This window comes from Heterocephalus glaber, unplaced genomic scaffold, assembly GCF_053883595.1.
Source record: "Heterocephalus glaber isolate CG9 unplaced genomic scaffold, H.glaber_assembly_v1.0 deba00001457, whole genome shotgun sequence".
NCBI lineage: Eukaryota > Metazoa > Chordata > Mammalia > Rodentia > Bathyergidae > Heterocephalus > Heterocephalus glaber.
In genome coordinates, this window is record NW_028258305.1 from 29,310,254 (window position 1) to 29,324,149 (window position 13,896).

The window sequence follows — 13,896 nt, forward strand, 5'->3', positions numbered from 1 at the left end:
GTCATTATTTTTAAATACTACCATATGTCCTCAATTTGATTTTAAGCATCTGGAGAAACTCAGTGAATCTCTAGCATCTACACTGAATGTGTACACATACTCAATACATGTTTGTTAGTGAGGACTGATCTCCCACACCATTTCCAGAGATTAAAATCTCATTATTCTTACAGGAGTGGAAAATATCTCAGAAACATGTGAAAGTGTGAGGTAGATAAAGTTAATTAATATAACACTGTACAGTACCTCTCTTCCTGTCCAGTACCTCTCTTCCTGTCCAGTATCATGTCTTTCCCACCTACATTTAATGATATAGAATCTCTCTTTCAAGGTGAGGTTGGCAGTTACTCCATCAGAATAGTCTACTGAAGTGGGAAATCTAAAAATTAACACATCTGTACCCTGAGTATTTATCTTAAGGCCATTCACTGTGCACTTATTTTTGATATAAGAACAAAGGCCTTTCTTTTGCCAGCCACATTCACAATGCATCAGCTACGTTTCCTGTTTTATTGTTATTATTTTTAGTCAGGTTTATTGGGATATAAATTAAGTGTAACTTTACCACTTTCTATGAGTGTTGAGCAACCAGGATAAAACAGATTTCAATCATCAAAAAGCATTTCCCTCTGTTCCTTTATAGTAAATCCTCTCCCTCATTCCTTGCCTGTGGTGACTCTAGATCTGATTTTTCTCTGTGGTGTTGCCATTTTCTCAGATGTCACACCAATAGAATCATAATCTTCTGCCTTCTCAGTATTACACAGTTGCCATATTCTTACCTAATTTGCTAAGGCTTTTTGGTTTGTTTGTAGAAGTTGGTCTTTAACAGATTTTTATAACACTTTCACTTTTTATTACAACTTTTTTACCTTCATAATAAATCAATTTTCATAATAATTAAACTGTGACCCAGCTATTCCCTTTTTAGATATCTTCCTAGAAGAATCAAAGACATCGTATTATAGTGATAAATGCATACATTATAGCAGCACAATTCATAATAGCTAAATCTTGGAACCAAGCCTATATGTCCATGAGCAGATGAATGAACAAGGAAAGTGCGCATGGTGGAGTACTACACTGCTATAAAGAAGGATAAATTTGAATCATTTGTTGGAAAATGGATCCACCTTGAGACTATAATGTTAATAAAATAAATCAGACACACAAACTTAAATATCACAGTTTGTCATACATGAGAAACCCAAAGTATAAATAAATTAAAGAGCAAACTAAAGGCAGCTAATTAGTAAGAGGAAGACAGATCTTTTGCAAAAGGGGAGGAAACCAAGAGATGGAGGGAGGGAGGAGGGAAGAGAGGGGAAGGCGTTGAAAAAAAAATTAAGGGTGTTTGTGTGCGTGCGCCAGCTTCCCAGGATGGATTTGATAGTTATGTGCCACAAGTGTTTACTAATAAAACATTTTATAATCATTCAATAGTTCAGTCATTAAAGCCATATTTAAAGAAAAAAATAAAACTATGTACAGTAGCAAATACACCTGAAATAGATAAGCTCAGAGATGAGCCCAGCTCACTGCAAGAGGCACACAGCATGACTAGAAGGACTGAAGGGTAGCAGCTGGAGTGTCCTTTTGTAGCAGAGCTAAAAGAAACAAAAAAGTTAAAAAATTTTGGTAACTTTCCTCTGAATGAACACACTTTTTTAGTTTTTCATCATTATAATAAAACAAAAAATACCAAAAGTTATATGAAATATAAATTAAAGATTCATGTGAAAATTATTAGTAGTCTAAGGAATAATTTTGGTGAAGTAAAAACAGTGTCATTTATTGATATAAGAAGGTAGCGAGACAATTCCTATATAGATTTTGCTTATATAGGGAAGAGAGATCAGAAGGTGTATGAATTTTGGGCGTGTTGCTTTCTTATACTTGTACGTTTTTATAAACCCTATAGTAAGTAGTATTAAAATGAAGTAACAAAGGAATCACCAGTAGAGGCTTGCCATGGAGAATCTTACAAGCTGTCAAGATCTTGGAAAAAGTAGACTTTTTAAATATTAAATATTTTTCAGAAGTCAAGGCCTAAATAAGCCTTAATTTAGATAGTGACAGTTCCATGTGCCTCTGATGGGTGTATAAAAGGAAAAAGAAAATATGTTAGATAGAAATTTTTTCTTTTCTGGAATATTTTCTTCAGGATGGCTCCAGAAGTCGCAGCTGTTGAAAGGAAAGGAGGGTACAACCAGCTGTGTGATCTCTGGGCAGTGGGAATCACTGCCATAGAACTTGCTGAGCTTCAGCCGCCCATGTTTGACTTACACCCAATGAGGTCAGTATGTCAGGCTTGAAGAATCCTATCTTCAAGTTAAGGGAATTTTCTTGAGTACTAATAATATGTCATAAATAAATAAATCTTAGTCTTGCTTTACCATAGTTGGGGATAAATAGCAGCATAGTTCATGTTATATAGTAAAATATTAAAATGCTACATAATTATTTTATGTTTTTCAGAGCATTATTTCTAATGACAAAAAGCAATTTTCAGCCTCCTAAACTAAAGGATAAAATGAAGTGGTAAGTATTTTTTTGTTATTTATTTTTATAAGATGAGCCCAAAGAATTGTTAATTTAAAACATCTAATTTCCAAATTTTTTAGGTCAAATAGTTTTCATCATTTTGTGAAAATGGCTCTTACCAAAAATCCAAAAAAAAGACCTACTGCTGAAAAGTTGCTACAGGTATTATTTATGCCCTGAATATATTTGCTTTTTGAAAGATAAAATTCTGTTTAATCAGATTTCTAATAAGTGTTCACTGTTATTTTGTTTTTATAGCACCCTTTTGTCACACAGCCTTTGACTCGGTCTTTAGCAATAGAGCTGCTAGATAAAGTGAATAATCCAGATCATTCCACTTACCATGATTTTGATGATGATGATCCTGAGGTAGGAATTATTTTTACCGTGTGTGTGTGTGTGTGTGTGTGTGTTTGTGTGTGTGTGTGTAAATCAATTTTTTAATTTCTAGGTCTAGTTTAAATTTTAAAACTCTTGGGGGGGAATTAACTCTCACTTTAGGGAAGTGCTGTATTTATACATGACTATTGTCTAAAAATGACAAAGGCAGAATCTTTTAATTTATTTGTTAAAATTACTACAGTTATTTCAGAAGTTGCTCAATAAATAAGCCAGTGTAAAAGGGAAAGTAAATGGGAAGCATCTAAACAAGATGCTAGAATACACAGAATTTCTACTATTTTCTCCTCAAAAGAACCTTCATAATGTACTTCTTAAATTATTATAGGTTGGTAGAAAGTATAACAGTGACTTTGATGACCAAACCTCTAATTGGAAGTAAAAATGAACCAGTATATTTGTTAGAGAATAAAATAAGCCTAATATGTTAGAGGCACTGATATTAATGGAAACCTCACTTCTGTTAGCATAGTTAACATAACTAGCATAGTTAATGATTATGGTGCCTGAGTATTTGTGAAACCTCTCAGAAAAGAAGATGGTCAGATTGTCTTCAGAGAGAACCTTTCTATGAATTCAGCATTGTTCCAGCTTGCCATCTATACGACTCTTCCAATTGGACTGTCTGTCCTTTAGTCAAAGGTCTAGAGAGGAGTTTGGAAACAAAAACTTACCATAAATATTTGTTGATTATATAATTAAACTAGGGAGAAAATTTTTTATTGTTTTGCTTAATTCTGTTTTTTAAAACTTAGGTTTTTATAAAGTTTTCCGTAATTCAATATACAGACACCTTTTTACTGGCATACTCCTTGTCCCCCTTCTATTGAATTTCCCAAACACATCACATGTGACATTTTGGGCCAAACAGTCCTTTTTATGGGGAACTGCCCTGTGCATTGTAGGATGTTTCATCCCTGGCCTCTTCCCAATATTTGCCAATAACACCCATCGAGTTCCTGCTCTGACAACCAGAAATGTCCCCAGACATCACCACATGTCTTCTCAGGTACAAAATTCACCCAAAGACCATGATGCTAACTAGTGTTTATCATATTGTCTATATCTTTCCTTTGGTTGATCCAAACTTTATGCTTTCATCTAGCTCCCTTCCAAATTATTTGTATCTGTATTTAATGATACAATAATTATAGATCTTTTGAGTTGTAATAACTTGAATAATACAAAATGATATATCAGGGCAGGGTTTTATATTTTCAAGAAGTAATAAAAAGAATTTTAGAGCTGAGGATTTAGCTCAGTGGTTCCGCCTCCTGCCTTGCAGGCACAAGGTCCCAAGTTCGATCCCTGGTAACAAAAAAAAAGAGAGAATTTTAGTCTGAAGACATGTAAAGCATTATTTTTTAAAAAAGTTGGAAGCCATCATTATGAAAGGTTTCTTTAAATACCACTTACTACAATGATTAATTTATCACATTTTAAAATATCATTTATTAGTGTAATTACAAACTCATCATAGCAGGCTTCCATGACTAATATCCATTGCCGTTTCTTGAGAATAAATGAGAATGGTCATGTTTAGAAATTAAGCCTTAATTTGAATTTTTGAGAATGTATCTTCTGGTGCTTGTGAAATTAAATACTAAAGGATGTCTTTCTGTAGGTCTACCTTTTCAGATTCAGATAAATGATTTCAGGATCTATTCTGCTTATTTAAAATTCTAGCAAATATCATTTTAGAGGAGTGAAATCTTTCTTATTAGCACACAAATTCTTTTTTTTTCTTTTGGTACCAGGGGATCAAACTTGGGACCTTGCGCTTGCAAGGCAGGCAGTGGAACCACTGAGCTAAATCCCTGGCCCTTGAACAAATTCTTTAGCATTACACTAGACTGTGCCTAACATGCCATTGCCTACTTTAATTTCAGGGTAGATTTCTTTCATTATTCTGATTTAGCAGAATTTTGTGGTATTCCCTTCTCCTAAACATGAAATAAATCATTTTTAACATGGGTGTTTGGGGGAATAAAAAAATACTACTTTCTTATACAGTCATCTGAATCAGTACATGTGGAAGGAAAATTCCGTCAAGTCTTTAGTTCACCTCTGTTCTAAATGGTGGACTGTGGCCTTTGGATACTTTCTTTTTATAATCTTTTTATAATAATTTAACTTCTTGAAATAGATACTCATTTTGTTCATGACATGCTAGAGCTTCCACTTTCAAAGGGTTTCCTTACACCATATTTTTCAGTTCATTCTTTTTCTCATATTAGAACCTTTGATATATATATTGAGGACACTTTTAACTACAGTAATTAGGTTCTATAAATAATTCTGAGGTATGAGGCATCTTTACAAATTGAATAGAAAGGATTGAATATTGACTTGTTTTCTGCTTATAGGAATTATACTGTACCTCTAACCCAGAGAAACTGAGATGGAATTAGGAGCATTTTTTTTTTTTGAAATAATAAGGAGTGTCTGAAAAACTTTTAATCCTATACATTCACACAGACATAATTACGTTCTATAGTTTCCAGCAATCTTTTAAATCAGGGCAGAAACTGAAATACAAAGCATTATCCCCTATTATCTATAGGTGAATATGTGTGTATATTTTTTAACATTACTTCAAAAAATCTGTAAGTTAATAAATCTTTTTTTAAAAGAAAAGGCATCTGAGTTTAATCATTATTAAACTATAGATAAAATGAAATCTTTACAGTGTTATCTTTATTTTTCCTTCTTCCCTTTTCTTCCTTCCTCGTTTTTAATTTAATTTAATTTTTTTTTTTTTGGTACCAGGGATCGAATTCAGGTCCTTCCTCTTGCGAGGCAGGCAGTGGAACCACTGAGCTAAATCCCTGGCCCTTTAATTGTTTAAAGACAGGTCTTACTATGTCACCCAGGCTGACCTCAGACTTGTGCATGCAAGAAATCTTCTTGCCTCAGCAAGTAGATAGCTGGGATTACAGGCCTGCACTAACATAACCTGGCTCACACTACAGAATTTCTCAGTGTCAGAAAAGATCTAAAGTACTTAGTGTAGTTGATTTATTCTAATAAAATGGATCTAGGCAAGTCCAATTCTGCATACACAAATAAACCGAATATTATTTCTTGTATTTAATTTTATATGTGCTCTCTCCTAGTAGAAATAATGATAAATTGAGTGGATAGTTTAAAATATTTGTACTTTTACCTTCATAGTTGGAACTTTTGTCATGGCCTTTTAAAAAAAACTTGCAAAGTTGCTATATTTTGTTTTCATTTCTGTCAAATGAAGTATTGTTTCATATTGAATAATTTTATGGACAAAAGTATGAAAAGATTATGAATTGCCTTGTATTACTGATTTTTTTCTAGCCCCTTGTTGCTGTACCACATAGAATTCACTCAACAAGTAGAAATGTGAGAGAAGAAAAAACACGCTCAGAAATAAACTGTAAGTATTATACTACATACAGTCCATAATTTAATGATGGAAGATAAATTTTCAAATTATAATTTAATTATAATTATTGTTGTTGTATTTTTTTCCAAATAGTCTTTCTTACTAAATACTGCTAAATAAAGTTAAATTAGGGCTGTGAAAATTTCATTTTTCTTATTCCTTTGGAATTTTTGGTGGCATTAAAGGGGTGTATTTATATTACTTTTCAGAAAGAAAAGTGGACTTTTTGGACTAGGTAGAAGTAGTCGGGCAGTGCATCTTAAACACGCATGTGCACGTGCCTCACTGCGGGAGCTTGTTAGAACATGTCTTCTGATTCAGGGCTCGGGACTGGGGCCTGAGGCTCTTTGGATAAGCTCCCAGGTCAAGCACATGCTGACATTCCACCACCACTCTTGTGAGCAAGGGAAGAGAAAGGTCTGCAGACTTGCTTAGCATCTGAGTTTCTTGGAGATTTTTTTTTTAATTATAGTTTTCTGTGAATTAATTATTCATCCCAAAAGACCTGGAATATGACATAACCTTATTGAAATTAGGTAGTAAAACTACCTAAGATGACTATTGTTATGAAATTGTTCTCAATTTTTGGCTATAATAATAATATTAATAGTATTTCTCATTGTTATTAATTAAAATGAATCCAAGATTGAGCCAAGGACTTTAACAGATCATTAAACTCATTGGAAAATTTAAATTTCCTTTGTCTTAAGGATTTGCAGAATGATGTACATAGAAAACACTTGGAGGTGGATTATTTTGCATGACTGTGTCACAAATCAAGTCCTGGGGGATTAGGTAAACCTAAAGTGTACACCAATAGAAGAAAAATTAAGACAAGGAGAGGAAGTGAGGAGTAGAGAAAGAGTGGGAAAATTTTTTCCTAACCTAAAATGTTCTAGAAAACTCTGTAAACAGTGGCATTAGGAATGCTGGAGGAAGGAGAGCTTTCCAGGACCAGGCCAGACAGGTTAGAGTGTCTATAGGCTCTAAGTCACAATGCTAAGTTACTGTTCTTCATGTTTCCAGTGAAACCAAATACACACTTATATTTCATAAAATTGATCAGGAAAATGATCTGTTGTTCAGATCGGTCATAAAAAAACATTGAGTTGATGCATTTCAAAAGAACATGGACCTGGGCCAGGGATTTAGCTCAGTGGCACCATGCCCACCTCGCAAGCACAAGATCATGAGTTCAATCCCCCAGTGCCGCAAGAAAGAAAAAAAAAAAAAGGAAACAATCAAAAGAACACGTACCTCCTTATAAACTTATTTTGGTGATAATATAATCGGATTAATTCAGGTCATCTTCAGAAGACTAGAGGATCACATAATTTATATAATCTACTTAATTTTATTAGAAAATCAGATTTCATGTGTACACATAAAAGTTCTGGAAGTCTGGCATAAATCCACTTTATTTTCAGGCTGCTACTCTTGCGCAAAGTAGCAGAGAATAGCAAAGAAGAGGGTGACTGTACTACGTTTATTTCATGGCTACTCTGGGTACTTTGTACTTTAGCTGCATATTAATTGTTGTGTAACAAATTATTCCCCAAAATTAGTACTCTAAAACAGCAAGCATGTATTATCTCACAGACATCCTGAGGGTTAGGAATCCCATTTAGCTGAGAGGTTCTGGCTCAGGGCCTCTTCTGATGATCCAGTGAGGATATCACCTGGGTCTGCAGTTGCCTGGAGCTTGGCTGGTCTGGAAGGTCGCTTCCAGGGTCACTCATATAACTGTTATTAGAGGCTTCACTTCCTCGCCATGTGGCCTCTCTTGAGAGCCACTGAGAAAAGGATTTCTTCCAGAATAATTGATCCAGTAGAGAGAACCTAAGACAGAGCCTTATCTTGGAAGTGACATATACCATTAGTTCTGTCATGTTCTTTGCCATGCCCACCAGTCCTAATCCTGATTCAGCCTGGGACTACAAAAACTCGTTGAGTACCAAGAGGCAGGAGGCATAAGGAGCCATGTTTCGGCCTGCCTTCCACAACTACTCTTCACCACCTGCTGTCTACCCACCTCAATACCAAGTTCAAATTGTCTCTTTTATGCTGGTCACAACACAGTAGCAAGTGAGATTCTGACTGTAAAATACATACAGTTTTGGTTATCATTTTTTCCTACGGAAAGGGCCTAGGATTAACAGATTAAATTTTTTAACAGTTTAACAGTTTATCAATTTTTTGTATAGAAAGGGCCTAGGATTAACAGATTAAATTTTTAACAGTTAAGCATTCCTTAGGCTTTGTCTAACTAATGAGTTCTTTATTTAAGTCTTTGGATTGTGACCAGTACATGGTAGCTTGTAAAATTAAACATGTTTTGCCAGGAGTAACCTTTTAAATTATGTCATTAAGAATATATAAACAGGGGTGGGGATTTAGCTCAGTGGTTCCACCGTATGCCTCGCGAGCACAAGGACCCGAGTTTGATCCCCAGTACCAAAAAAAAAAAAAAAAAAAAGAATATATAAACAGATCCTGGCTTAATGTTTTTATCTTTTTTAGTTGGTCAAGTAAAATTTGATCCACCCTTAAGGAAGGAGACAGAACCACATCATGAACTTGTAAGTAGCATAGTCTTGGAGTGTTAACATTGAAAATAAATGTTTTGTCTTGGTATTGATTAAAAAACCTAGTCATTAATATTTTCAAAAGCATTTGGGGAAACAGAATGCTAAGTAATTCTAAAATTCTGAATAAATCTGTGTTGCTGAGATTATTTCAAAATTATTTTAGGAGAAACTTACTAGTTTTACCATTCTTTGATTATGTTTTTAGCGCTGGCCTTTTAATTATTTTTTTATTTTATCTTTTTAGTCTGTGAGGGGCTTTTTATGTATGCACTTACTACAATAAGTGCAATGGTTTGTAAAGCTTACAGCAGAGAGTCCAATCTGTTTAGAGTACTAAAACTCAGGGATATAAGACTCACATTGGAGATCAAATTTGTCGTTCATTCAGGACTTGCTAATCATGAATATTCTCATTATTTGGTTGTCATTTAGTATAGTCTTTCTAGATATTTAATATTTTAATACATACAGTCATGAAGGCAAACTGTTTTGCAAATATTTGAGATGTTAATATTCTATAGAAGGATAAAAAATAAAGCTGAAAGTAATATGAATGAAATTACTTTTCTGGAGCTCCAGATAGTATTTTCTTTTTTTTTTTTCTGTTTAATAAAAGAGACAAAAGTAATGTTAATAAATACTAAAGACTGAAGTGGGGACTTTATTCTTAAATTTAATGCTTATTTTAACCCACTTGATTAAAGGCTACCAATGGAGTTATCTTACAAATACTGTAGTTTAATTCTGTGTACTAGCCTGAAGAAAGAGAATGTTAAAAAAAACTCTTAAAATTATCTTATTGTAACATAAAATATTATAACATTATAAGCCTGACCCTTATTTAGAAGAATGGAGAAGATTAAGGAGAAAAAACAGTCATGATGTTTATAAGTACTAATTGTATTTTGTTAAGGCAGTTTGGGTTTGTTTTGTTTTTCTTTTGAAGTTGACCTGGCATGTGCTTAAATTCTACATTAATTTAGAAGTTGCATTATAAAGCAAAAGATGTTGCAATGTTGCTTTTTTAGAAGCTGCTTAATATAATTTGACTTTACTTTTGCTTTAATAAAATTATAGTATTAGGCCTTACCCCATTTGTGAGTTTCCCTGTGTGAATTTGTGGCTTTTGGTCTATGTGTAAATAACGTAGGTTTCTTGGTCTCTGCTAAACAGCCCGACAGTGATGGTTTTTTCGACAGTTCAGAAGAAATATACTACACTGCAAGATCTAACCTGGTATTTCTCATATTCTGATTTTCTTTGTCAGCATTTAGTCTTGATTTTTTTTAGATCAGACCTTTTCTTTATTATTTTATGAATTAATACATCATTTAGTAAACTTCCATATAAAGAATGTATCAGGTTTTTCCAAGTTAATAAATGTGTTTATTCAAATGAAATGTAGAAATAATTAAAACCATTTTTCCTTTTATGAAAAACACTAATATTTAATATTCTTACTCAAATATGAAGTTTTTTAAAAAATGACATTTCCCTATACAAATGTCCAGTTTACTGATGTAACTTGTTTCAATAAACTAGAAACCATCCATATATATATATATATACATTCATATATATAAAACTGTTCATATTAGGTTACATATATAATGTTACATATAGTAATATATCATGTTGATGTGATTCATACATAATAAATATTATATTTAAAATATAAAATAATTACATTTTAATTAAAATATAAACTAGTTTAAAATAATTTAACCCTGTTAACAATGAAATGATTGCCAGGTGAAATTTTAGTTCTGTAGCATTATGCCATGTCCAGTTTTCTTAGGAAAAAAAATTTGGATTATATGACATCATTGATGTAATAAATATGAAAATTATCTTACAACTATATACCAAAAAAAGTGGGAAATTCATCCTGGTAAATATTAAATAGATTTTTTTAACAGTTGTTATTAAATAATTTTTTTCTATTCAGCTGGTCAGAGCTCTAAATTGCCCCCATATTTACTCCAAAATTCTGCTTTTCTACCTTTTAAGTGGAATTTTCTTTCTCTTTCCTTCCTCTCCATCTTAATAACATACTTCTTTCAATTTTGGTTGATTTAAATGAGTCTTTATATAAATTTCCAAATCTTTGTCTTCTAACATTTGTAGAACATAAGAGATTTTAGACCTAATTTCTTTTGGTGGAAGGAGTTGCTATCTTTTTTTTTATTATTACTCTTTTATTGGTACATTTTAGGTATACAGTACATTTACATTTATCATTGGGTGTTTGTACCTGTACATGATGTATCTTAATTTTTATTTTTTTCTCCATTACCTGTGCACCCTTGACCCCCTCCACCCTTCCCTATTTAAATAGATTTCATTTCCATCTTTTTTTCTTTTCTCATAATTTTTCCTTTCCCTTCTTCCTTTTCCCCTTCCCCTCCCACCAGCCCTACCCATTTGGACCTTTTCTTCCTATTTCAAATTATCAGTTATTCGTTTTAATCATTTTAATCCTTATTTACACTTTCAGTTTCTCACACTAGAGAAACTTCGGTATTTACACATGTGTGTCCTATTTATTTCACTTAAGAGGATGGCCTCAATATGCATCCATTTAGCTCTAAATGTCTCTAGTTTCTTGTTCTTTATGGCTGAGTAGTACTCCATTTTATTAAAAAAACCACAGTTTTATCCAGTCTGCATTTGATAGGAACTTGGGCTTTTTCCAAGCTTTCACTATTACAAACTGTACCACTATAAATGTGGGTGCACATATATCGCTGTGGTATGATTCTTTTAATTCTTTGGGGAAGATATCCAGCAGGGGAATAGCTGGGTCAAATGGGACCTCTAGCTCTAGTGTTTTGAGGTATCTCCATACTGATATCCACAGTGGTTGCACCAGTCTGCACTCCCACCAACAATGGAGAAGGGTTCCTTTCTCTCCACACCCCCACCAGCATTTGCTATTGGTTGATTTCTTGATAGCAGCCATTCTTTCTGGGGTTAGGTGGAATCCCAGTGTTGTTTTCATCTGGATAGGAGTTGCTATCTTGATGGACAAAAAATGCTTACACATATAAATTCTTTTGTCATACAGCAAAATAGCAGTGGTGGCGAACCTAAGGGATGCATACTGCAGCAGCCTATTTTTTATCATTGAAAGCTCTAAAAGGTTTGCCATCCCTGAAGTCGATTGCCAAAATGTTGCCAGGTGGCAGCTGCTGGTAAGAGAAAGCTAATTTGTAACAGGTGCTGCAGAGATTAGAAAAGGGGGAGCATTTTGGGCTAATGCGGGTTATCTGGCCACTGGGAGGGACTGTGTGACGGCTGTCAATACTGTATCTGACCCATTGTAGATTCTTCAGGAAAGGAGTGGACAGATGCTTCCTGTGTTTCATGGAATTAATGTGGGAACAGTCATTGGCACAGACCACAATTTTAAGAGAGGTGCAAAACAACTGAAATTAAGGACCTGTTAAATTCTTCCTATTGGAATAACTAGTGTTCAACAGCACAGTACACAGAACTGTAATGTTCCGAAGAGGTAGGGAGGTCCAAGTCATCAGAGAGGTAATGAGGAAACTGTGAAATTACACGTGTTTCACATAGTTGGATCTGAAGAAAGAGTGCAGAAAACTGGTTACCACAGGAGGTGATACAAATATAAGAGCTGGCATTGGAGGTAGGGAGGAAGCAGTTGGAAAGTAAGGAGAGATGCACTGTCTCAAAGCAGAGGGATATGTCATGCCCTTGAGAGGCCGAGAGTATGAAGGTTGAGAACCAACTGTCATAGGGGCAAGTGAGATACAATGTTTAAAGAAAACATTCAGTGATTTTGAGATTGAAAATTTCTTCAGAATTAGATATGGTTGGAATGATAATTGTAAAAATTATCATTTTAAAATTGTAAAATTTTACAATTGTAAAAACCATAGAATCAAAAGTTTTATGCCCTCTAGACAGAAAAGATAATAACAAAGTCAGAAGAGTTACAAATATTTCTTCTGTACCACATGTCAAACTGCCTTAGGGGATCGAACTCCAGACCTTGTGCTTGCGAGGCAGGTGACGAATACCCAAAGTTTTATATCATGACTGTTCCCTAGAACTACAGAGGCCCCTCACCCACTCCCTGCCCTGTGCTTAAGAGCTTCTTGTGGTATAGGGGAGCAGCTGATTGGATCCTGTCACATAAGGAGACTGGATAGTTCTGGCAAAAGACAGCTGAATGAAACATTTCTCAAATTCTGTAATTTGTAAAATCAACCTTAAAAGCCCGCTGTCAGTAATAATAAAAGCAACATTTATCTGGAAGATTTTGTATAACAGATATTAAAGACTTAAAGACGTACAGTCATGCATTGCATAATGATGTTTCAGTCAACAACAGAGTATCTAGGACAGTGATCCTGTGAGATTATCCCCTAGTGACATTGTAGCCATCTCAGTTTAATGATCACTGGAAATTGCCTAAAGATGCATTACTCAGAGATATCTCAGTCATTCAGTGATGTGTGACTATTATACTTGATTATTCTTGTTTTATAAGTGAGGAGATTTAAGGTACAAAGAAGCTAAATTTGTTATTCTTTAGTTAATAATAGAGTTGGGACTTGACTTAAGCAGCCTGGCTCAGAAATTCAAACCTGAACTCCTGTGCTGTATTGATTCTACCCAACATCATTCTGGGTGTTTTTGGTTTTCTTTCTCAGCAGCCCCCCAACATATGTGACCTATAGTTTCCTAGGGTTTGTTTTTCTGTTACATAGCATAAAATTAACCATTTTAAACTACGTAGTCCAGTGGTAGTGAGTGAGTACACTTCATTTTTGTGCAACCATCACCACAGCCCATCTCCAGAATGTTTTCACTTTCCCACACTGAAGCTCCATACCTATCAAATCATTCCTTTCCCCCATCACCTGGTAGCCACCATTCTATTCTGTCTCTGTGAATTTTCCTTCTCTAGGTATCTGA

At 34.1% G+C, this 13,896-nt stretch overlaps 1 protein-coding gene across 11 annotated transcripts in view; it reads left to right on the forward strand.

Moving 5' to 3' along the window:
* The window catches only part of Map4k3 (mitogen-activated protein kinase kinase kinase kinase 3), a 158,357-nt gene that overhangs the window by 85,553 nt on the left and 58,908 nt on the right, over nt 1–13,896 (forward strand). For 9 of the 11 annotated variants that reach the window (XR_002392886.2, XM_013070189.3, XM_004839338.4 and 6 more), the window contains 7 exons: nt 2,165–2,296; nt 2,479–2,541; nt 2,625–2,706; nt 2,803–2,913; nt 6,274–6,352; nt 8,882–8,940; nt 10,123–10,185. Coding sequence is in view for 10 of the 11 variants with exons in the window: in XM_013070189.3 (XP_012925643.1) it covers nt 2,165–2,296; nt 2,479–2,541; nt 2,625–2,706; nt 2,803–2,913; nt 6,274–6,352; nt 8,882–8,940; nt 10,123–10,185 (589 nt within the window). In the remaining variant the exon portion in view is untranslated. The remainder of the gene's footprint in view (nt 1–2,164; nt 2,297–2,478; nt 2,542–2,624; nt 2,707–2,802; nt 2,914–6,273; nt 6,353–8,881; nt 8,941–10,122; nt 10,186–13,896) is intronic. The other 2 variants (XM_013070190.3, XM_004839339.4) reach the window with 1 other exon arrangement.